The 22,417-nt window shown below is 49.8% G+C and overlaps 1 protein-coding gene across 5 annotated transcripts in view; it reads right to left on the bottom strand.

Moving 5' to 3' along the window:
• The window catches only part of ADCYAP1R1 (ADCYAP receptor type I), a 59,104-nt gene that overhangs the window by 15,155 nt on the left and 21,532 nt on the right, over nucleotides 1-22,417 (bottom strand). For all 5 annotated transcript variants that reach the window (XM_060632838.3, XM_060632841.3, XM_060632840.3 and 2 more), the window contains exons 4-13: nucleotides 16,572-16,679; nucleotides 13,992-14,012; nucleotides 12,908-12,949; nucleotides 10,405-10,514; nucleotides 9,700-9,797; nucleotides 9,105-9,237; nucleotides 8,017-8,170; nucleotides 7,534-7,594; nucleotides 6,931-7,000; nucleotides 2,839-2,930 (exon numbers count right to left, since the gene is read on the bottom strand). In XM_060632838.3, the coding sequence (XP_060488821.1) occupies nucleotides 2,839-2,930; nucleotides 6,931-7,000; nucleotides 7,534-7,594; nucleotides 8,017-8,170; nucleotides 9,105-9,237; nucleotides 9,700-9,797; nucleotides 10,405-10,514; nucleotides 12,908-12,949; nucleotides 13,992-14,012; nucleotides 16,572-16,679 (889 nt within the window). The remainder of the gene's footprint in view (nucleotides 1-2,838; nucleotides 2,931-6,930; nucleotides 7,001-7,533; nucleotides 7,595-8,016; nucleotides 8,171-9,104; nucleotides 9,238-9,699; nucleotides 9,798-10,404; nucleotides 10,515-12,907; nucleotides 12,950-13,991; nucleotides 14,013-16,571; nucleotides 16,680-22,417) is intronic.

Below are 22,417 nucleotides of genomic sequence, written 5' to 3'. Positions count from 1 at the left end.
GGTGGCCCAAGGGGACTCAGGCACAGCCCTGAAATCTCCTCTCCCACCAGGTCGTGCCCCTTCCCATCCCCCCGATAGCCTCCACTCCCCCCACAGCAGACACCTCCCAGCCCAAAGCACTCTGGGAGGGGGGCAGTTCTCTACAAGGCTGGATCCCATTGGGGCCGTTTGTTCCAGGAAGCCTTGCTTATACACTTATTGAACACCATCTCTCATCTGTCATTTCCTCGAGGACAGGAAAGATGGTGTAGTCAAGCTTAGAGCCAAGGGCTGGCGGCACCACAGCTATGGCTTCACTTGCTCCTACTGGATTCATTGCACTACACTGACAACTAGTTCCCTCAGCTGTAAAAAGGGATGCTTACTCAGCCCACCAGATCACTGGGTGTTCGTGGGCACTAAATGTGCGTGGACAGAGTTGCAAGTGTTGGCAAAAAGCCTGCAGTCCTCAGCAGCACCGTCTCCTTGATTATCCCTCACCTTCCACCAACAGGGTCTCCTTGACCCTGGAAACACTCATGTAGGTTGCTAAATGTCAGGGGATCAAGGGCCCCGCATCCTGTGTTAGCCCTCCCACCTGGCTTGCCAACCGCACCTGAGTTTTTTGTCTTTGGGGCTTGAGACTAGCACCAAAGAGGATTCTCTGAGATTGCAAGGGGATTTTTTTGGTCCACAGCAGAAGCAAACCAACCAGCTGGTTCTTAAATGTACTTAAATGTATAAATCACTCTTACAAATGGTTGTCTATGCATTAGGAAGGCCAGACAGGATCCTACAGCTCCCAGTTTGGGAATATTTCGGAAACCCTGACCCCACACTTCCCTCCTACCAGACCTGGGGAGCTTCTGGCTGCCTACCACAAGATGTCTTAGCTGGTGAAGGTGCGTTGGGGTCAGTAGAGTGTCCTTATTAGGTTGCAGTTGGACCCCTGTGTGTGTCCCTGTGGGAGGGAAGGAAGGGGGAGCCTCCCAGAGAAGAGATCCCAGAAACCCCAGAAGAAGAAACCCTTCCCAGCAGCAAGCAGAGAGTAGGGGGACCAAGCCTGGAGCTCAAAGGAAAGAAAAGGCCAATTTAGCTACCAGTAGCTTCAGATGTCAGAAACAACTGCATGGGAGGCATTCGGCCCTAGAGCAGTCCCCCGTGTGGCTAGACATAGGACATGAGAGCTGACGCCAGACAGGGAGGTGAAGGGAGCGGCAGGGCTCTGTTTTGTGGGTGCTAGAGACTAAGGTAGGAATGATCCCTCTAGGGAAGTTAGTCAGTCACAGGGAGCCAGTCCCACTGGTCCCCCAGTGCAAGGCATTAGAGACTTTATGACTTATATGCATGACAAATTTTTGACTACATAAACACATACAGATAAGCAGGGGTTGGTAAAAAAACAAAAACAAAAAACACTTGCAAAAACATGAAAAAAAAAAAAAGACAGTAAATGAACACCAAAAAAAAAAAAAAAAAAAAAAAAAAAAAGGTAGGGGGTCTTTTCCAATGAAATGTAATCATCCTCAAAAGCAGGGAAAACAAGGCTGACCAAGCCAGGCCCTATGCAGATCCCCCAGACCCACGGGAAGGACTTCTACAAGGCAGGCGCCCAAGCTGACCACACAGACCCAGGGCAAGTTCTGCATCTCTGGGGAAGCCCTAAGGATCTGGGATGGGTCTCTGGGTAGTTCCTGCCACACCGTCTATCCAGGAGAATGGCCGGTGGGGAGAACCCTCTGGTGGGGTCTCTCTGCTGCTCTACTTGTCCACTGGCAGCCTTCAAGGTTCTGAGCCCCATTGGGTTGGAGTCTCCAATGAAAACAGGACAAGCCCCCACTGACGCCATGAGAATACCTCAGCTCCTTCTAATCTGCTCTTTTCTTTAAAAACTAAAGAGGCAACACATATGGCTTCCACCTTGCCCATGGACAGACCCCAGAGAATGCCCTCAGACTTTCTGTGCCCATCTGACCCCACCAGCCAACCACAGGGGTTCGATCTCCCTCCCCACCCCCAGCAGCAGCAGTGTCCCCACACCCCACACACCCAGCTGGTCATTCTCCTGATCATGAGGCAAGAAGGGTGAAATGGAAGCTTCCCAGTCTGATTCAGAATAAGTGGAAGGCTGGGAGAGGGGTGGCAGAGCAAGTGGGGCAAGCTGTTAGGGACGTGACTGCAAAAAGATTTGTAGGAAGCAAAGCCAAACAGCCATGGAGGTGGAGAAAACCCTACACTCAATGGTAAGTGTTGCCTGGGGAACCCCAGCTATGTCAAACATATCAGCTGTCCCTCTGGTCATGGAGGAGGGAGTTATAGGAGGAAGACCAGGCCCGAAGATAGAGCTTCCCTGAAAGAAGGTGGAGAAGAGAAAGAATCCCCTCTTCCAATAGCCAGCAAGAATGTCCACCTGGTTCGCTAGTCGGGGCTGAGCAACTTGCTCAGCCCCACTGGGCTGGGGTGGGGACATCAGGCAAGAGTGCATCCAGTGGCATTCATGAACTTCCCACAGAACCAAGATCCCCAAAGGAAATCCAACTGCGAAACAACTAAGACCCTAACTACCCTAAGGAATCTGGTGTCTTCCATATTGCTTTTCCTCATGTGACACAGGGTCTGACCATCTCTTCCTCTCTCTCTCTCTTCCCTTCCATGTAATCACCATGTGGATTAGCTCCTGGGCTGGCTAAAGGATAGGCAAGGCAACTACATTTTAAAGGCACTTTGATCAGAAAGAAGTCTTGCAAATGCCGCTGCTGGTTTACCCTGTCAGCAAAACCTAGGCCTTCTCCTGTGACCTCAGTGCAGGGCCCACATAGCTGTTGGAAGTGACTATGGCATTCACACAATGGTACTTACAAGTAGATGCTGGACTCGTTGCCTCCCATGTCTGGAGACTGAAGTTTCTGCACGAGGATGACGATGATGCCAATGAAGAGCACAAAGTTAACCTGAAGAGCAAAGAAAAGACAGAAATGATTCTGGGCAAAGACTTGTCAGAGCTCTCGCCTCTGCATGGACTGTTGCTGACCCAGGAGGACCCTCTCTGATCAGTCAAAATCCCATCTAGACTTAGAATCCAGGATGGCAACGTGAGAACACTTGTTTACCTCCCATTTACTATTGCTGAAATGACAGAAGAGATAGAAGAAAAAGAGTTTCATAAGAGTACTGAGAAAAACTGAGTATTTCTGGCTCATGACTGAGCCAGAAAAGTAGGCAATTTCTAGAAGAGAAAGCAAATCGGATCGGGGTGATGGAAAACAATGCCAAACAGACAGAGAAGAGGCTCCTGCCGAGGTGAGAGCTGTCCTCTGGAGAAACTCCAAGCTCAGAGTAACTGAACATGGGGAACCAGAAAGGACAACCATAAGTATTATTAATTAAAAAGCTGCCTGGGAACGACAATGACAGCATTTACCTTCAGATGAAGATCAGGGACAAAATCTCTGTAAACAGAAAGGGGAGGACAGGGAGCAAACTAATAGAAACAAGGTGCAATGAAAGGACCATACAGTGACATCATCTGGATGGAGCCAAAGCAGTGCCTGGAGAAAAGAAAAAGGCAGAACGTGACACTAACTTACTAAAACGTAGTAAATATCGACAATATAATGAAGCATTCAAATCAAAAGCTAGGGGGAAAGTGCCACAATTTTAACTTACACAAGAAGGAAATTAATAAAGATAAAAATGCATTATAAAGAAATAGGAAAAAGGTAGACAATCAATAAAAACTTTATTTGGGGGCTTTGTTTTTTTGTTTGTTTGTTTCCACAGATCAATTAGAATGATAAAACATGCTCTATGACGTCAGGGTTCTCTCAATGATCTCCACTACAAGCCCAGCGTCTACACAGTACCTGGAATTCAGCACAGAACACTGTTCACTGCCAATGTTAGTCAATCCAAAAGGAGAAAATACAACTAAACAAATTTAGGGATCAGAAGGAGGACAAGACAACAGATGTATAGAATATTTTAAATCACAAGGGAAAATCACACAAAATGGGAAAACAGAAATTAACAAAATCGAATCAAGAAGATATAGAGGGTGCCCAAGTGGCTCAGTCAATTGAGGGTCTGATTCAAGTTTCTGCTCAGGTCATGATCTCGTGGTTCATGAATTTGAGCCTTGTGTGGGGCCCTGTGCTGGTGGCATGGAGCCTGCATGGGATTCTCTTTCTCCCTCTCTCTCTGCCCCTCCTCTGCTCTCTCTCTCTCAATAAATAAACTTAAAAAAAGTTAAAAGAAGATGTGGAAAATCTGAGTAGAGCAATGTCCTTAGGAGAAATTTAAATAAACTAATCAAAGATGGATGCATTAAAAGGCATTAAAATGCAGATAACTTTACAGACCAGTTTCTTAATACCTTCAGGGAAGATGTAACTTACAAACTACCTCATTTGCTTTTGTTTAAAAGCAAATAAAAAGAAAACCTCACAAATTACTTATTAGGCTAACAAAACTCTACTCCAAATCCCGGACAATGAAGAAAGCATATGAATACACACACACACACACACACACACACACACACACACACACACCACACACCACACACTAGAGAACATACAAAGAACAATGCAAAAACTACAAACAAAATGTTAACAAATAGAATTTAGCAGTGTATTAAAAGAACAAACAGATCGTGGCCATAAAGGTTTTACACCGGAAGTTCAAGGGAAAAAAAACAAATCTACTAATATTTGTTACATTAACAGATTAAAACAATAAACTACCCTTATCCCCCATAAGATTGGTGAATAGTTCAGTAATCAAAACATCAACAAAGACATGAGAAATGAGCACTCTTGTATTCTGTTCATTTGATATCTATGAAAATGTTAAATGTACGTACCCTTTGTCCCAGAAATTCCACTCCTAGAGATTAATTCTAAAAGATATATTCACACATATTCAAAGATACACACAAATATATCCATTGTAGCATTGTTTATTAGGAAGACAAATTGGAATATTATAAACGTCCATCACGAAGGGAAGGGATCACTCCAGAAAATGTTTCCAAAACATATTGAATTTCCTGATTTTTAAAAAATACACACTAAAACAAGCCAGGAATAGGAACTTTCCTAGTTCAATGAAGAATAACTTCCCAAAACTATATAGCAAACACCATCCTCATCAAAACCTAGGAATAAATGATATAAATACTAGAAAGAGTAAAATTATTTTCATTTACAGATTATGTAATGTTCTACCTAGAAAACCCATGAAAACCAACTGAAAAGAGACAGGAACTAATAAGAAAGTTTAAAAAGGTAACCAAGAAAAGGTAACCAAAAATACACAATAACTAATAGTTTCCCTATTAGTAACCCATTAGAACATACAATGATAGAATGAGTCCCAGATTCAATACAAGCACAGAATGGAAAATACCTTGCAGGTAAGTTGGACAAGACAACTAAAAAGCTATACAAATGACTCTATGAGAAAGGCTGAATAAATGGAGAATCATGTCATGTTCTTGGAGAGGAAGATTCCATATTTTTAAGAAAATCACTTCTCCAAATTAATTTATAAATTCAATGCAATTTCTCTAAAACTCTTGACCAGACTTTTTTTTTTTTTTTGCAATTTGACAAGGATATTTGAAAGTTCACTTGAACAAGTAAGTGTGCAAGAAAATTTTGAAGGAAAAAAGAATAAAGAAAGGGATATTAACATACCAGATCTCAAAACCTGCTACCAGGTTAATAATAACAAACACAAGAGGGCATTCACCATGGAAATAGCCTAATAGATTAGTAATATAACATAGAAAGTCTGGAACTAAATACAAGAAGAATGTATTGAATGTTCATGATAAAAGTAACATTTTAACATAATAGAGAAATGATGGTCTATTTAATAAAAATTAAAAGGGTGGAATGTCTATCCAACTGGGGGAAAAAAACTAAGGAAGATTAGATATCATTTCAGATTAGACAAAGAAATAAAAATTTAGCTTGACTGGGGTGCCTCAGTGGCTCAGTCCGTTGAGTGTCCGAGTCCTGATCATGGCTGAGATCATGACCTCACAGTTTCATAGGCTAACGTCAAGCTCTGTGCTGACAGCATGAAGCCTGCTTGGATTCTCTCTCTCTCTCTCTCTCTCTCTCTCTCTCTCTCTGCCCCTCCCCCACTTGTGCGCGCTCTCTCTCTCTCTCTCAAAATAAATAAACTTTAAAAAATTAGCTAAATTAAGGACATATATATAATAATCCAACCCATAAAATTGTTATAAAACAGTTAAAAATACTTTTATATCCTAGGATGGGAAAAGACTTCCACAAACAAGAAATAAGTTTCAGAATTCATGAAGACAAAACCTGATAGTTTGACTGTAATAAAATTATGCAGTCTTGTAAACACATTTACAACGTGTTTAACCGACAAAGCATTACTATCTTTCAAACAGTTAGAAAGACAAGTGATCAAAGCAAGTAAAAGAAAAACGAGCAAAAGAAATAAACAGGTAATGACCAGAATAAAAACAAATTTTCAATGAGTGCTTGCAAAAAAAATACTTCACTGCACCAGCAATGTGGAGAGATTCACGTTAAAACGATGAGCTACCATTATTCCCCAGAAGAGTATGCAAAATGTAAATGTTTGATATTTTAAGTGCAGACAATGATAAGAGGTACTCGTTCCGACCCAGCAATTCCATTTCTAGAGATTTATTCTAAAGAAATACTCATGCTCAAAATTATGCACACAACTGCTCCAAGTAGCATATTTTGTTATGAGGAAAAAGGAGATAATACAAACGTCCAACACTAGTGGGATAGCTAAACCACTTGTGTATCCATGTTCCAGAATATAATGTAGCCATGAAAAGGAAAGAGGATGGTTTGTAATGCGACCTCTGTATTTCTCCTCTTCTCCTGTTTTCTGCCCAGGCCCTGTCTCTTCCCCCCTCCTTGTCTCAAGGATACTCACCATTATGGAACCAACCACAGGGCCTTTGATCACCCACCACAGAGCTGTGTTGTCATTCATATCCCAGCAGCTGAAAGACAGAGAGAAAGAAGAGAGATTATGCTCAGGGCTGGGATGCCCACAGGACAATGCCCCTGGCCCCACTGTGGCACTTTTCCCCTACAGCTCTCTGAGGAGGGGCTGGCTAGAAAGAAAGTGCTCAGGCATGCTTGCAGACCCGAGCCCAGTTCTGGTTCTTCTAGTGCCCCGGGCCTTCCCTCTGCTCCCTCTCAAGGCAGGAAGTGGAGCACAAGAGTTGGAGTCACCAATGGGCTCCTGGGCAAGGGCCGTGTTCGCCCTTCAGGCCCAGGGCTTGTGGAGGGGTGATCTCACCCCCAACACTCTTCCTCCTCTCCCTGAAAGGAAAAAAGACACTCAGAGCTGGGCCCAAAAGTAGAGAGGGACTCCGAAGCCCTGCACATTCTCACTAGGTTCTGGCTGAGATGTGACCATGTGGTCCACCTGTGGTAGGGTCAGGGTGTGGGGGTGGGCAGTCAATATTAGGTCAGAGTAGCCACTGAGGCCCGTCAGGGCTCTTGCCCTGGCCCTCGGGTATGTACTCACCCTGTGTTGTCGAGGTAGAGCCTCAGCACAGCCCACACAGACACACACACGGTTGGGGTCCCTGGGAGAGCAAGAAAAGAAGCTCGGTGATAACAGGAAAACCCACGGGCCCTGGGTTCCCCTCAGATTTGAGGCTCCCAGAAGACGCTGTCCCCACTCAGACAGGGGGTTCTGACCCATGGGGCAGGTCTCCCTTTTAGATCTGGAGTCTTGGGGACCCTAAGTGCCTCCTGGGGGTTCATGTACCCGTAAGACCCTGGTTTATCTCACTTCTCAGAAGGACTCCTGAGCCTATCACCTCTTTCTGATGGTGGGTTTCTATGGGCAGGAAAAGCAAGAAAGGGTCCAAGAACCAGAAACACACCATCAGCTGCAGGGCAGGACAGGGCCTCCCTCCTCTGACCTAACACACCCTGACCGCGGGACCAAGGACGTACCTGGCCATGAGGCCTGAGCCTGTCCAGGCCACAGCCAGTGACCTACCCCAGCCTATAATGGTGTACCAGTAGAAGTATCTCCTCTCAGGGAAGAAGGTCTCCACCAGCAGGGTGAAGAGGTATAGGCCCTCGATGAACAGCCAGAAGTAGTTGGACACGACACAGTAGTGGAAGAAAACCATTATGGCCTTGCATTCCACCTGCAAAGAGGGCAGGGAGGGTGAGGGAGGCATGAAGCTCCCACTGCTGGCCCCCACCCAGCCCTGGAAATCCAGCCCAACAGGACCGGGTAGAATCCTGAAGGCCCTACAGCTCTGACATGCTGGGATTCAAACACCCCATGGGGCTGAAAGACTCAACATTCCTGGATTCGAAGAGTTAAAAATGTAGCATCCTATGATTCTGGGTCGAAGCTGCCCAAGGAGGCAACTCTACACATGCCAGAAAAGAGTTGGGCCGGGGGCGAGCACAGGACTCTCTCCCCTCCCCAGGCTCATTCTCCCAGGTCTTTCCTGCTCTTTCTCCAGCCCCTCCAGGTAAGGTGGATACAGAGGACCCTGCAGGAGGCTCCTTGGTAAAATAAAGGTTTTGGACATCAAGGGGGAATGCTCTTGGCCCCCAGAAATCTCAGAGAGACACCGCCCCCCCCCCCCCCCCCCGGCTCCAAGTATGCCCTCCTGGGTCAAGACCCTATGCTCTGGGATGTTCTTTCCATCTTATTCCATCAAAGCCTGTATTTTCTGCTTACCTCCAAAAGGTATGACAATTGGGGAGGTAGTCTGGAGAAAATCCAAGCCAAGCAGCCCCTTGGCTCTGTCACGGGTTAGTTAAATGCCCAGGGGCCAGGCCAGCCCTCTCTTTGAACCTAGTTTCCTTCTTGGGCAAGTGGGACTTGGCATTTCCACTCTCCCTTCCACATCTGTTCTGCCAAGTACATGTACAGAGAGAGGGACAGGAAACGACATCATACGGGGATCTCACTGGCTACTAGCAACCTCACGGTCATTCCCAGATTTCTGCATTCACTGGGGACAATGCCTTAACCTGCAGAAAAACACCTGGATGACCGGGTGTCGCAGGGAAGGGAGTCCTGGGAGGGCAGGAGGCCTTCCTGCCAGGGCCCGGCTTACTCACGGTGGAGATGAAGCAGTGGTTGCTGTCCTGCTCCGCATAGAGGATCCAGTCTTTGATGAAAACGGAGATGGCCCTCAGCATGAATGACACGAACAGGTTCATGTGGATGAAATTGCGGGTGCAGTGCAGCTTCCTACGCCAGCAAGCCAGGGGAGGAAGAGGCCTTGAAGCAAGGAACCTGTTCCACCCCTCCACTCTGTGGTCTGCTTTGGGCCAACTCCACGGTTTTGTCTCAGGGGGTCCCCACCTTGCCACCTCCTTCCCACCTCTCTAAAGCCTCATTCACTGCCAGGCCTTTGTTGCCTGGCTCCACTATTCCGAGAGGCCAGACTTTCCCCTCCTGTGAGCTCTGTCTATCTAGGATAAAAGTGAGGAACATAGGTCTACCTTGCTGGTGGCCCTGGACACGTCAGTGGCTGTCTCTGGGGTCAAGTTTCCCATCTGTTAGCCTAGGGGTGGAGGAAATGTCCTTGCCCTCTAAGGGACCTCCAGGGCTGATATCCAGGGGCAGGGGTGGGGGGTGGGTGGGACAGAGAAAGGGCTCTGAGCTACGGTGGGCTGCACTAGCTCAAACACTGCTGGGGGAGGGTCTTACCGGAAACGACACAGGATGACCATGGCAGTGGTGAGGGTGACAAGGGATGTGCTGTAGCCAACTGTGTACAGGGCCTTGACCGACAGGTAGTAATAGTCCTGGAGCAAAGCACAAAATACTCAGCGTTCCACACGGGGCTTGCCCCAATCCCCCAGCCCCCTCAGGCAAGGGCTTTCCCACCTCGGGGACCACTACCCAGCTCCTCCTTTCTTTCTTGCCTCCTCCTCTCCCTCTACTACTCTGCCCCTCACCCCATCCCCCATGAGTTTTTTACTCCCCTCTGCAGCGTCTGTATTCTGCTGACATTCAGTAAATGTTGGCTAAATAGAGGGGCACCAACCAATCAGAATAGCCTTAGCCTGGAGCAGTGTCCAGGAGGCCCCCTGCTGAGCCCAGCATCAACCTTTCAGTTGTCGGGCCACAGGAAGGATGAGCACCCTAGCAGAGTAGCCAGAGAGGTAGGGGACATGTGGTGGGGGCTGGAGGAACTCAGACAGCAAACCAGATGCTTCTTGGCCCAGAATGAATGAATAAAAGTCTTGCCCTCTGTGTATCCGCCTTGGGTACACAGCAGGTGCTCGTGGACTGCCTGGGGACCTGAGCTTCCTGGAGTCCCAATAGGAGCCAAGGCCTTTGCTGGGAACACCCTGCCACGGGCCTCCTCGGCTCCACCCCCACCACCTCCAGGTGGGGACAGATACTCACCTGGTCCCCGGTCTCTGATTCATATTCATCGAACCCACAAGCATCCACATAATGAGGGAACGGCTCCGACCATCCATCCTCAGTGCAGTTCCGGCTCACCACCCTCATGTCTGCAGTAGAACAAAAACTCAGTGAGGCATGGAAATGATTTAAAAGGACCCTGAAATTCTCACTTGAAAATTACTTCTTCAGTGGCAATTTCTGGAAACCCATATGCCCATCCGGGAAGCATGGTGACTGAAGGTTCACAAAATCTTCCACTGTCTGAGGGAAAATAGTGATTGCTGGTGCCCTTAAGCCTTTACACAAAGGACACTGGGGAGGACCAGGCACTGCAGATCTCTTAACAAGCGGTGAGGGGACCGAGCCAGGCTGAGTCCAGCCTCCTCCTCTTCTGGAACTAGCAAATACTCACCCGGGAAAGGCCTGAGCCCCTTGCCTAGGCCCTGCGTCAGCACTTGTCAAATTGCAATGGGCAGAAAAGAATGATGTGAGGTCATCATTGCAAACCCCGCTGTGTTCCAACCCCCAGATTCTGGTCCAGTAACCACCTCAGGTGTCTGTGATGTAGGAGCTCCTGTCATACATGGGGAGCTGCGAGCCTTCCAGCAGCAATATCCGCACAAAGGGGACACACGGCTTGCTTAATTAACAAGGACCAGACCTCCATTAACCTAGCACCAGATCTTATTAAGATATGTATTTAAGTTTAAAAAAAAAAAAAAAAAAAAAACTTTTGTCTTCCCAGGTTTAGAGGTCTGTTTTCTGTCACTAATGCGCTTTAATTTTCTTTTGATAGACTTTAAAGGCCATTTTGCAGGACACCAAAGCAGAGGGAGTCATTTCCTGTCTACAGAGTGGAATCTAGATTGGTTTTTACCCCGCCTGGGGCCTTTTAGCCTTTAATGATTGCTCATTTCATCCTCCCCTCTCCTGACTGTCTGTAAGAGTGAACCACAGACACCCCATGGAGGGGAGAAGGTAAGCAGCACCCTCTGCCTCCATCCCTGAACTTGAGTGTGGCCCCAGGCTGTCCCCTGTCCCCAGACTGGCTTTCTGGGAACTTACCTGGTATATTAGGACACATGGGAATGTTTTTTTCTTTTACAGGATTCAGGGGCCAGAAAATTGTGTACAACAGGTAACATCTATGGAAAAGGGGCCTCCAGAACCCATGTTTCTGGAAGGATCCCCCTGCTGTGGCCAAGGCCACCTCTGGGGAGCTCAGGAAGGAGGAAAGGGCAGAGACCAAGACCAGAAAGCCCTCCGCACTTTTCCAACCTCATGTCCTTGCCAGTTGAGTTGGAAGAGCTGGGGCCAATTCTTTTTTACCAAGAGAGTCAGAAACATACTTCCTGGGACTCTGGGAAGCAGCAGAGGGTGGGTGACCCCTTCCATAGAAGACAGCTCTGCCCCGAGTGGGGGATTACTGGTTTCCATTGCTTCTCGAGTTTGGAGTCCTGTGACACAGGATGAGGAGGACGTCTGCCAGGCCCAGGGAAAGAAGGAGTCACTTCTGTCCCACATTTTGATGCCAAATTCTTTCTTCCAGCAAATCTATGTCAGGCTGTTACTGGCTGGCGACCTCCTTCCAAGTCCCACTGAAAGTCTGCATGTCCTGGGGGAATCAGGGCCTTGGCCAAGTCCCTTCTCATTTCTGGACCTCATCTCCTCTCTGCTTTGCCCACATCAGGGTGGTGGGAAGAGGAAAGGGAAGCTGTTTTGAAAAGCAATTTTGTAAAAGTGTCCTAGAGGTAGAAGCCATTTCCTTTCTTTTATTTTCCTTCTTTCTCTGTTTCTTTTTATAAGACAGTGTGGGCACAGAAGCGTGTAAACCATTTTGTTCAGAACTATTCCACGAATTTGCCACTCTACTGTTCTGATGGAAATCTCCAGAAGATGGAGTACTCTCCAGAATGTCAAAAACTTGTAGTGGCTGTGCCTACTTCACTAGGCTATTTTGCCCCAGCAATTTCATAGGAGCACAGAATTTTAGGGCAGTAGTTCTCAAAGTGGGCACCCTTCCCAGACCAGCCCATCAAGCAGCAACTGGGAGACTGGCTAGAAATGAACATTCTCAGGCCTCACCCCAGGCCTACTAAATCAGAGACTCTGGGGGGTGGGGTCCGGAATCTGAGTTTTTATAAGCTCACTAGGTGACAGATCACAGTGAAAGTTCGAGAACCACCACTGCACCTTTGGAAGTTCCAAACTATCAGGGGCCTTCTGATCTAGGGGATCTGTACTTGGGAGTCCACAATGAAGCTTTGAGACATCTGCACTCCCGGAAATTATATGCACAATGTTCTATCTGAGCACACGAGTGCAAGTTTCCCTGGAGAAAATCCACAGCTTTTTCAGAGAAGGAGAGCGACCTGTCAAAGATCACACAGCCACAGAAAGGCACTGACTGCCCTGGAATAGGGGCCCCCAAGCTCACGTGTCAGCAGGTGCCCTCCCTCCAGCCAGCCCCTGGTTGGCCCCAGCTTACCCATAACCTCACCTGAGAGATCCAAGGAGTTACTGTCAGGGAAATCGAACTCTCCTGCAAAGCACAAAAGTGGGCATGAGTCAGCACACACAGCCATCCACGTGTGGGGCCATGCATGGTATACTCTCCACCCTGGTAGCCCAAGGCCATCCCTGGTCCAGACGCCAGAGGTGGGGTCTTGGCCAAAAGGCCTCAGCGCACATGGCAGCCACACACCGCTCTGACACACCATGCCTTCTAGCATCAATCTCATTTGCTTTGTATTTCCGTGATGCTAATGATGGCCCATGACTCAGTTCTCCCCACTGGGCAACAGGAAGTGGAAACGGGATATTGTCAGGAAGGTGGGAGGGCCTCTGGACTGGGAGGGGAATGGAAAAGGATGACTGGCCCTTTTCCAGAAAAAGGCAAGGAGCAGCAATATGGGTCCCGGCCTTGGGTCTCTTCTTTGGTCTGCAAGCCTCCATCTCAGACCCAAACCTATCTCATCCTGGATGAGCCCAGGACTTCATCCTCAGACATTTTTTTTTCTCTCTCCTGACTCTTTATTCTCACCTCCATCCTTTCTTATCAAGAATCCCCTGCTGGCAATGAACCCTCGTTTCCTTTCCACTTCTCAAAGTCCTGCTTTTAACACGTAGCTGACATGCCACCCTCTCCAGGAAGCCTCTCCGGACCTACTCATTATCCCGCCTGCATACTGCATAGCGAGGTCTCCCATGCTCTCAAGCCTACCCTACATTTCAACTTCACAGCCACCGAGGATGTCAGTATCTACGTGGGCTCACACACACATTCAGGCCTGTATGTATGCTTGGGCACACGGGTAGGCTCGTTTTCCAACCCCTCCATGCGTGTGTCTCATACTCCCAAATCAGCCCGTGAGCACCCAACACCAAGGCACCTGTGCCTTCCATCTGCCTGTGTCCCCCACCTCCCGGATGGCCAAAGGTGGCTGGTGTGGGGAGAACCTGGTCTCTGATAAGCCTCTGCTTCCACCCCCACCCATTCCCAGCAGTCAGAACTGGGCTCTCGCTGGATGGACAGATGGACAGAGAGATGATCAGCAGCCTGTCTTCTCCAAGGTTCCTCTTACCAATGGTTTCCATCTCCCACACTGAAACAGAGAAAGAGAGACAACACAGAGGTGAACAAGGGGGCTAATGGTGAGTCTGCTCTCACTGGGTCCTGTCAATTTCCTCCCTCTCCTGCTCCCTACTCCCAGACTCTGCTGGGGACCCAAGGCCATGAGGACTACAGGCTGGGGGTGGGCCAGACACGGGACCCAGTTAAGGAGAAATGAGAGGAGGAGAGAGATTAGTGCTCTTGTATCTTCAATAACCTGCAAAGCAACAACTACTACAGCGAACAGATTCAGCCTTGGAAACCGCAAAACAAAAGGAGAAATGCCATTCTCAACTTTCTAACTATTTAAGGCAAATCTCACTGATCCAGTTTTGTGAACAGAGATGCTAAAAGGCCCTGCCTTAATGAGCCATTAAGAATCAGGTGTAAATAACACATTCATCATGCAATTGCCAGAGGGAGGGATATAGTGTGAAGGTCTTAAATCTTAAAATCTTAATTTACTGCTGATTCATGTTGCCTTTTTTGTTGTTGAAAAGCAGCAGTCTTGCCATGGTACCTGACTCAAAGTGGATGTGTATGAAACTTCAAGTAAACGATGAATGAGAGGAATACGTGCACGGAGGAAGTGATGAAGGTGGTTTCCATAGGAACGCATCAGAGATGCGGCTGAGTCACCTACGGTCACCACACCTGATGCCCCGCCATGCACATGGTACCCCACACCCCAGCGCTTCCTGAGTTTGTCTCCTCTTTCAAATTCATTTCCTGTCCTGCTCTGGGTCACGCCCAGTCCCCCAGTTTTCAGGATGAGACAGCCCAACTGCCACCCTCCCTCTGGGCTGGCAGGTCTGGAGGTGGGAGGTGTGGCTGAAAGCTCCACAAGGGGAAGTGGGGGGGAGGGGAGGTGGGGCATTGTAGCTAAACCCTGCTTCCATGGTCTTTGCATGGGGCCTTGCACCCCAACATACTGCCACCTTCTGCAAGCCCCTTCCCCTCTGGGCAGGGTCAGGGATGTTGTAGAGTAAAAGTCCCAAGAGTAAAAGAAAATATGCCTCTGCCTCTCACAGACAGGGTGGGGCACGGAGGTAGGCAAGACTCCCTAGTGGATTGGAACTTGGAACTCTCCAGTTCTAGAAGGACATTGGCCTAAGCCTTAGGCAGGTGAAACAGGAAGCTGAGGGCCAGGTGGCAAGGTCCTGTGCATGGCCACACAAGTGACTCAGATCCCTCTAATCCCTCCATCCTCCTCTAAACAAGGTTCCAACCCAGGGCTCAGCAGTCAGTGGGCCAGTTCTCAGGATATCACCTGCCTGGAGTCCAGCCCTGCTTCCTCTCCCTGCCCCCACTACCTTGGTGCCCTGCTTCCCTTGATGGCCACAAGGGGTAGGGTGAGGACCAGGGTCTGGCTATAGGCCCCTCCCAGAGTCAGTGTGGACTGGCTGGACAGCAGCCTTTCTTAGGAGCTACAAGGTCCTAGCTGAAAGGTGGGAACTGGCCTGGAAAGCCCAGCGGACTCACCCCCAAAGAAGAGATCTGCATGATCCCCTTTTCCTCAGACCCCTGCCCTTGGAGATGTAGTCATTAAGGCCTTGTGCCTTTAGGCAGAGCACTGCCCCCTCTCCTCTGCCTCCTGTCCTTACATCTTTTTTTTTTAAGTTTATTTATTTTGAGAGAGACAGAGACAGCGTGAGCAGAGGAGGGGCAGGGAGGGAGGAGAGAGAGAGAGAGAGAGAGAGAGAGAGAGAGAACCCCAAGAAGGCTCCACATTATCAGCGCAGAGCCCAACGTGGGGCTCAAATTCACAAACTGTGAGATCATGACCTGAGCCAAAATCAAGAGTTGGATGCTTAACCGACTGAGCCACCCAGGCACCCCTCCTGTCCCTACGTCTTGAGTCATACAACTCAGCCACTGCCCACCCCTAGGACTCTCAAATTGGTCTGGGGCCCCTGAGTATCTCCATAGCATATCAATGGCCCCCCAAGACCTGAAACACAGACATGTCCCAAACTGAGCTCTTTGTGACAACATACCCAGTATCTAAGTGGGTATGTGAGTGTGGACATGGGCGAAGAGTCTTACATCCAGCTGCCTAAGGGTGTCTTGTTGTGTGTCCATATCTGGGTGTCTCTCTGAGCCTCTGAGCATCCCTGCATGAAGTATATTGATAGTAACACCAACTAACATTATTGACCATTAAAATGTGTCAAGGCCTGGACTGAGTGACTACCACATGCATTCCTCCACTGATTCCCCAGTCACTATGCCACATTCCCATTTGACAGACTAGGGACAGAGGGGTGAATTGCCTTGCTCCAGGCCCCACTTGGGTAAGTGATGGAGCCCACATCTGAGAGCACATTGCCTCACGCATACGGCACATCTCCACGTCGACCTGGGGGCCCGGTCTGCAGGTGCCTCCGTGGCCCCGTGTGGACCAGGGTCTGTGGTTTCACCCTCCCACCAGTATGGGAGCTCTGGAGTGGGGAATATCGGCCTTCAGGGTGTCCCAGGTAGGTCGGGGGCCCAAGTGTGGGGAGCAGACTAGACCAATCGAGGCCTAAAGAGGTCCCAGGGGGAAACTCACCTTGGTCTGGGTTGAAGATTCGGAAGAGTTCAGGGCAGCTGACGAGGACCATCTCCCCCACACGGGCAGGCTTCCAACACGTGAGGTTGTCCCACATCCCGGGGCAGCCTGTGCGGAAGAGAGCCGTGGTGAGGGGGGCCCAGCCCCACACATGCACACGCACCACACACACCACACACATGCACACATACACCCTTGTGAGCCAGGCCCTTGCAGTGGGAGGGAAGAGTTTCCTGGAGGGAAGGTGAGGCTTACTGTGTGAGGCAGGGCTCAGCCTCATCCCTGAACACCCCTCAAAGAGGAGCTGGGACATTTAGGAGTTCCTGGGGTGGGGAGGGAGCGCTCATCTGACTTTGCATCTCCCACAGCCCCACGGTGCTGGCAGGACGGCAGGGAAGAGAGAAACAGAGCAGCAACAGGACAGGGCGGGATCAGTAAGCATGAGAGGCCGGGGGTCTTTACAGCAACCTCCCATCATCCCACACCAGCTCCCCCCAGTCCTCCAGGCCTCCACTATCACTCTGGGGGCCAGCTTCAGCTCGGCCTCCTTGGTGGGCCTTCCCTGCCCCTAAGGGGAGGGCTGGGAACTGGCTGGCCTGAGGGTGCTGCTCCAGGGCCGCACCTGCCTTCCAGATGGTGAGGCTCTGACACCTGAAGGAGGAGGGCAGAGGCATCCAGGCAGAGGCCTGCATGGCCACGGCCCGGGACTGTGAAGGGACGCAGTGTGGGGGCAGGGGGGACACGGGCCCAGTTCAGGCAAATACTGAGAGCTAGAAAGGGAGGAGGGAGCAAGGACAGGCTGAGGGGTGTCTGGGAATCATCCAGATTTGGGTCTCACTGGACATGCACTGCTGGGAGCATGACGAACTTGATATAATTTGATATTATTTGACGAACCAGATATTATTTGGGGGCTCAGCAGACCCTCCTGCCCCTCTGCCCACCATGCATCCTCTCTCTCCTTCCAGCTCCCACACTCCCTGTGGCCACTTTCTCACCTCCCTTCATGCCCCACCCTTTCCTGACTCTACCTCCCTCTCCACTGAAATGTCTCTGGCCTGGGCCACCAGCCGCCCACAGCCCACCTCGTCACCCTGGCAGGGCTTGCCCTGCTGACCCTGTGTGAATGCAGGTGCTGGCGGCCACCCTGGCCCTGGCCTCTCCCCTCGGACAAGACCACTGGTTCATGGACTTAAGGACAGAGCTACACACAGACAACCTCCCCATCCCGAGTCCTGCACTCCCTGAAAGCAGCCTCCCGTGGCTGGATATCCCCAGCATAAAGGGTCCGGGGCAATCCAAACCCAGCATGTCCAAGACTCAACTCAGCATCTCCTACTAAAGCCTGATCTCCTGTCTCAGCCCCAGCTAGACACCTAGACTTGATGTCGCCTCAGTTGACCCTCTGGCTAACCTAGTCGTCTTCAAACTTTAGCAAGCACCCTTAGCCCGCATAATTAGCTAAATCTCTCTTTGTAAATCTGTAGATCACGCATTTTTTCTTAGAAAAGAACAGAGCCCTTCTGCCTGTCACCAACCTGGCCAACCTCCTAGCACCATAATGTTGTCTTTATAGCTGGCACCATCGAGTGGGCATGTAATCAAGAAATGTAACAGACCACCGCACTCCCTTAACTGATTAACTGCCCTATACCCATTAAACAAATCCCTGTTGGTGGTGGGGGTGGGGGTGTCGCCTCGGAGGCTCAGCTGGTTGAGTGTGTGACCTCGGCTCGGGTCATGATCTCACAGTTCCGCGAGTTCGAGCCCCACATCAGGCTCTCTGCTGTCAGTGCAGAGCCCGCCTCAGATCTTCTGTCCCTCTCTCAGCCCCTCCCCACTCATTTTCTCTCAAAAATGAATAACCATTAAAATTAATTAATTAATTTAAAAAATAAAAAAAAATCTCTAGGCCAGGCAGAAACCTCAGAGTTGGCCTTTGGACAAGGCTGCCTTCTCCCCGGTGGCCTTTGGACAAGGCTGCCTTCTCCCCAGTGGCCAGCTTCCTGAACAAAGCCTATATTCCTTTCCAATCAAAATTCATCTCTCGAGCATTGGCTTTTTGAGCAAAGGGTAGCTGAAGTTGGGTTTCGGTAACAGACCACCCTTGCTAGGTCTCCTTCTCCTTCTTGTTCCAGGTCTAACTGAACACCATATCCTGTTGGTTTGAGTTCCAAATATTTGCGGAATCCATGCCCTATTCTCCATCCCCCTACCCCCACCTAGTTAAAGGGCAACCTACCTTTCATTGGGACCATAGTCTCCTCCACCCCACACAGCTGTGACAGTGATCTTTCCAAAAGGAAGATCCAGCCTGGTCATACAGCCCACCCCACCTCAAGTCCTTAATATGGCCCCCAAGGCCCGGCCCTCACTTTCCCCTCACTTTTCCCCTGGCAGTTCACCCAGGGAAGGGACATGAAGTGAGAAGGGCATGGAGGAGGGAGCCCCAGGGAATCCCACATTTACCAGGTGGGCAGTAGAGGTACATGTGGTGATGTAATTCCTAAGAGGGGACAAAGGTGGAGGAGAGAGGTGGCTGCATGGGGCGGGGGGGGGGGGGGGGGGGTGGGTGCGGCGGGTCTGACAGCAGAATACAGTTTCAGGAAGAGACCCACATCCTGCTGAGGGGTCTATAAATAAGGGCTTTAGAGAGGGCTTCTCTACCAGATAAGAGACAGCCAGTGGGTGACCCACAGTGTCCCACCCCACAGAGCTATTGTGACAATTCATGAATTCATACATGTAAAGCTCTTAGAACTCCAGGCTCACTCAATGCATGTTCACCGTTGTTACTGTTATTAATTTCATTATTTCAATTAGGTGTCCCTGAGAATCATTCCCCTGAGACAGGCCCAGGCAGGGAGAAGCAGCAGAGCCCTGCAAGGTGAGGAGAAATGCCAGTGGGGTGCCACCAACAGGTCACAGAGGATGCCTGGGCAGGCACTAGCCGGGACAGGGGGTCTAGGACTGGCCTCATGTGCTCCCAGCCTCTCTGTTGGGGCCCATGACAGACTTATGGGAGGCGTTTGGACAAGAAGGCACCCAAAGCTTCCAAGTGCAGAAAACCCAGTCTCTCAGAATTCAGATCTGACTATTTTGGAATTCACACCCAGTCACGTTGGCATATAGTCTCCTGCTCCTGGAATGACCAAGCTTGGGAGCTGGAAGCACCATAGAAAACTCTGAAAGGTAACAAACCAAGAAGACAAGGACACTGGGGCGAGAGGGGAGCAGGGTTCCAGGCCTCACTGGGACCACCGATAATATCCAGTGATCGCCGATTCCTGTCCACCCTTCACAGCAGGACATCCAGCCGGCATGTGGCTCCTTATGACATCATGTCCTTGAAAGAGACCCAACAGCACATCTTTGGCTGCCACGGTCCATGCTGATGGTGGAATGGCTGTGGAGTGTGGCTGTGTCTGGCCCATGCCCTAGAAGCCCCAGCCAACAGATGTTCCCTTAATGTGGAACATTAGGCCCTGGCAGTGCCAGCTGCTACTGCCAGCTGACATTCCCAAGGTCTCAGACCACTCTAATTTCTCTGTTTGTTCTGTGTGTGTGTGTTTATTTATTTATTTTGATAGAGAGCGAGCATGTGCAGGAGGGGCGGAGAGAGAGAGAGAATTCCAAGCAGGCTCTGCACTGTCAGTGCGAGGAGCCCAATGAAGGGCTCAAACTCAGGAACCCGAGAGATCATGACCTCAGCCAAAATCGAGAGTTGAATGCCTAACTGACTGAGCCACCCATGCACCCCTCAAGCCACTTTCAATAGAGGGAGCATAGTCCTGAGGGCTGAAGGGCAGGGAAGGATACAGGGCTCAGGCAGAGGTGCCAGGAGGGGAGAAGGTGGAGGCCAGAGGTGCACAGACATGGTGGGAAATGCATTCTCAGTCCGGGGCTGCCCTCCCTGGCCCCATTGCCCAGACAAACATCTACCAAGGGGTATCTGCCAAGGTGTGCGACCCTTCCCCGTGGCCTGCCACACTATCAAAGCCCTCCTCGTGCCTCCTTAGGCTCCCAGCATGGTTCCCCTCCAGGGACTAAGGGTCCTAGGAGCAATTCCTACAGTGTCAGGGCAGATGGAAAGACTAGAACTAAAATCCGTAACTCGATTTTAGTGACAGAGCCAGACACGCTCCACAAACTGGGCCCAATCCCAGTACCTGGACTTAGAAGACTGTAATATCATGATATAATAAGAACTATATGTTTGGTCTTCGTCCCAGGTCCTAGGCAGAGCTCCTAAATCCTTGGAATTTCCTCAAGAGGATGAGACTGTCTTTTGTTATTCATAAGCCCCTTTCAACAACTCCTGAGTTTATGCTAATGAGGTGACTCTTGGCTGCTGTGGCTGGTTGCCAGGGGAACCAACCACGTGATTTCAGCCGCACCCACCAACCTCAGAGGAGGCGGGGCTAATCACCAATGGCCAAGGGTGTAGTCAATCATACGTACATTACAGAACTTCCATAAAAACCCTAAACAATGGGGTTCCAAGAGTTTCTGGGTTGGTGAACACATCCACATACTAGGAAGGTGGTGCACCCCAAACTGCACAGGGACAGAAGCTCCTGCGCCTGGGCTCCTGCGCCTGGGATCCTTCTGGACTTTGCTCTGTGAACCCCTTCGTCTGGCTGTTCATTTATATCCTTTAGAGTAAACTGGTAAACATGTTTCCCTGAGTTCTGTGAGCCATTATCACAAATTATTGAACCTGACAAGGGGGTCATGGGAACCCCCAATTTGTAGTCAAGTCAGACAGAAGAGTGTGTAACATGGGGACTCATGATTTGCAAAATTGGTGTGTGAAGTGGCAGGGGTGGGGTGGGGGGGCAGTCTTGAGACTAAGACCCTTAACCAGTACGGTCCATGCTAACTCCAGGTAGTTAGTATCAGAAGTGACTTAAATTGTAGGGAGACCACCTGGGGCCCACAGAAAACTGGAGAATTGCTTGGTGTGGAAAACTCACATATTCAGTGTCAGAAATGCTCTGAATAGAGACACAGTTCTCCTTTAGGGGAGAATGTCCCTGACCCCATCGGGAGCTCACAGACCTCTGCCCACTGGGGGCAGGAGGAAACTCCAGTGGCCACATCAAGGCTTCCCAGAATGCCCATGCACACTTCTACAGCTCCCCCTCTCAGCCCGTCCCTGAGGGAGGTGGTGTGGGCTCTGATGGGGCCTGCTCTGAATCCCCCCCCAGAAACCCTTTCTGGGGAGATGAGGAGGATAGGATCTGGGCTCTGGAAAGAGCCTTGAGTTTCTCTAAGTAAGGACAGCAACTCGTTTTCCCCCCACCCCCACAGAATATATCCAGCTTCTCTATCCCCATCTGTTCGGGATACCGAAACACCTTTTCTCCTTCTCTTCTCCCTCCTCCTTTTACCCTTTTCTTTCTTCGCATTCTCCCCTCACCCTCCCATTTATTCTCTCGTTTATTCAAGAAACTCTGTGTCTGTTATGAGTCAGACGCTGCAGAGCAATACAGGAGTGAACAAAACAGCCCTAGTCTCTGCCTGCACAGAGCTTATAGTCTGGGGGTCATGACAAACATTTTGCATTTTATGCTAAATGCTAAGAAGAAGGCTCAGATGATGAATTACCTTCCTATGCTACTGCAACAAAGCAGACTCAGTGACCTAACTGCCCCAATTTTTTACGGTTCCGGAGGTCAGAAAGTCCAATATAGGCGTCACTGGACTACAATGGAGATGTCTGCAGGGCTGTGTTTCTTCTGGAGGCTCTAGGGTGAGTCCATCTCCTTGTCTTTTCCAGATTCAAGACATTCTTTGCCCTGTGGCCCCTTTCACCATCTTCAAAGCCAGTAGCAAAGCATCCT

This window comes from Panthera onca, chromosome A2 (assembly GCF_046562875.1).
Source record: "Panthera onca isolate mPanOnc1 chromosome A2, mPanOnc1 haplotype 2, whole genome shotgun sequence".
Taxonomy (NCBI): Eukaryota; Metazoa; Chordata; class Mammalia; order Carnivora; family Felidae; genus Panthera; species Panthera onca.
This window is presented reverse-complemented; position numbering and strand designations above follow the sequence as displayed.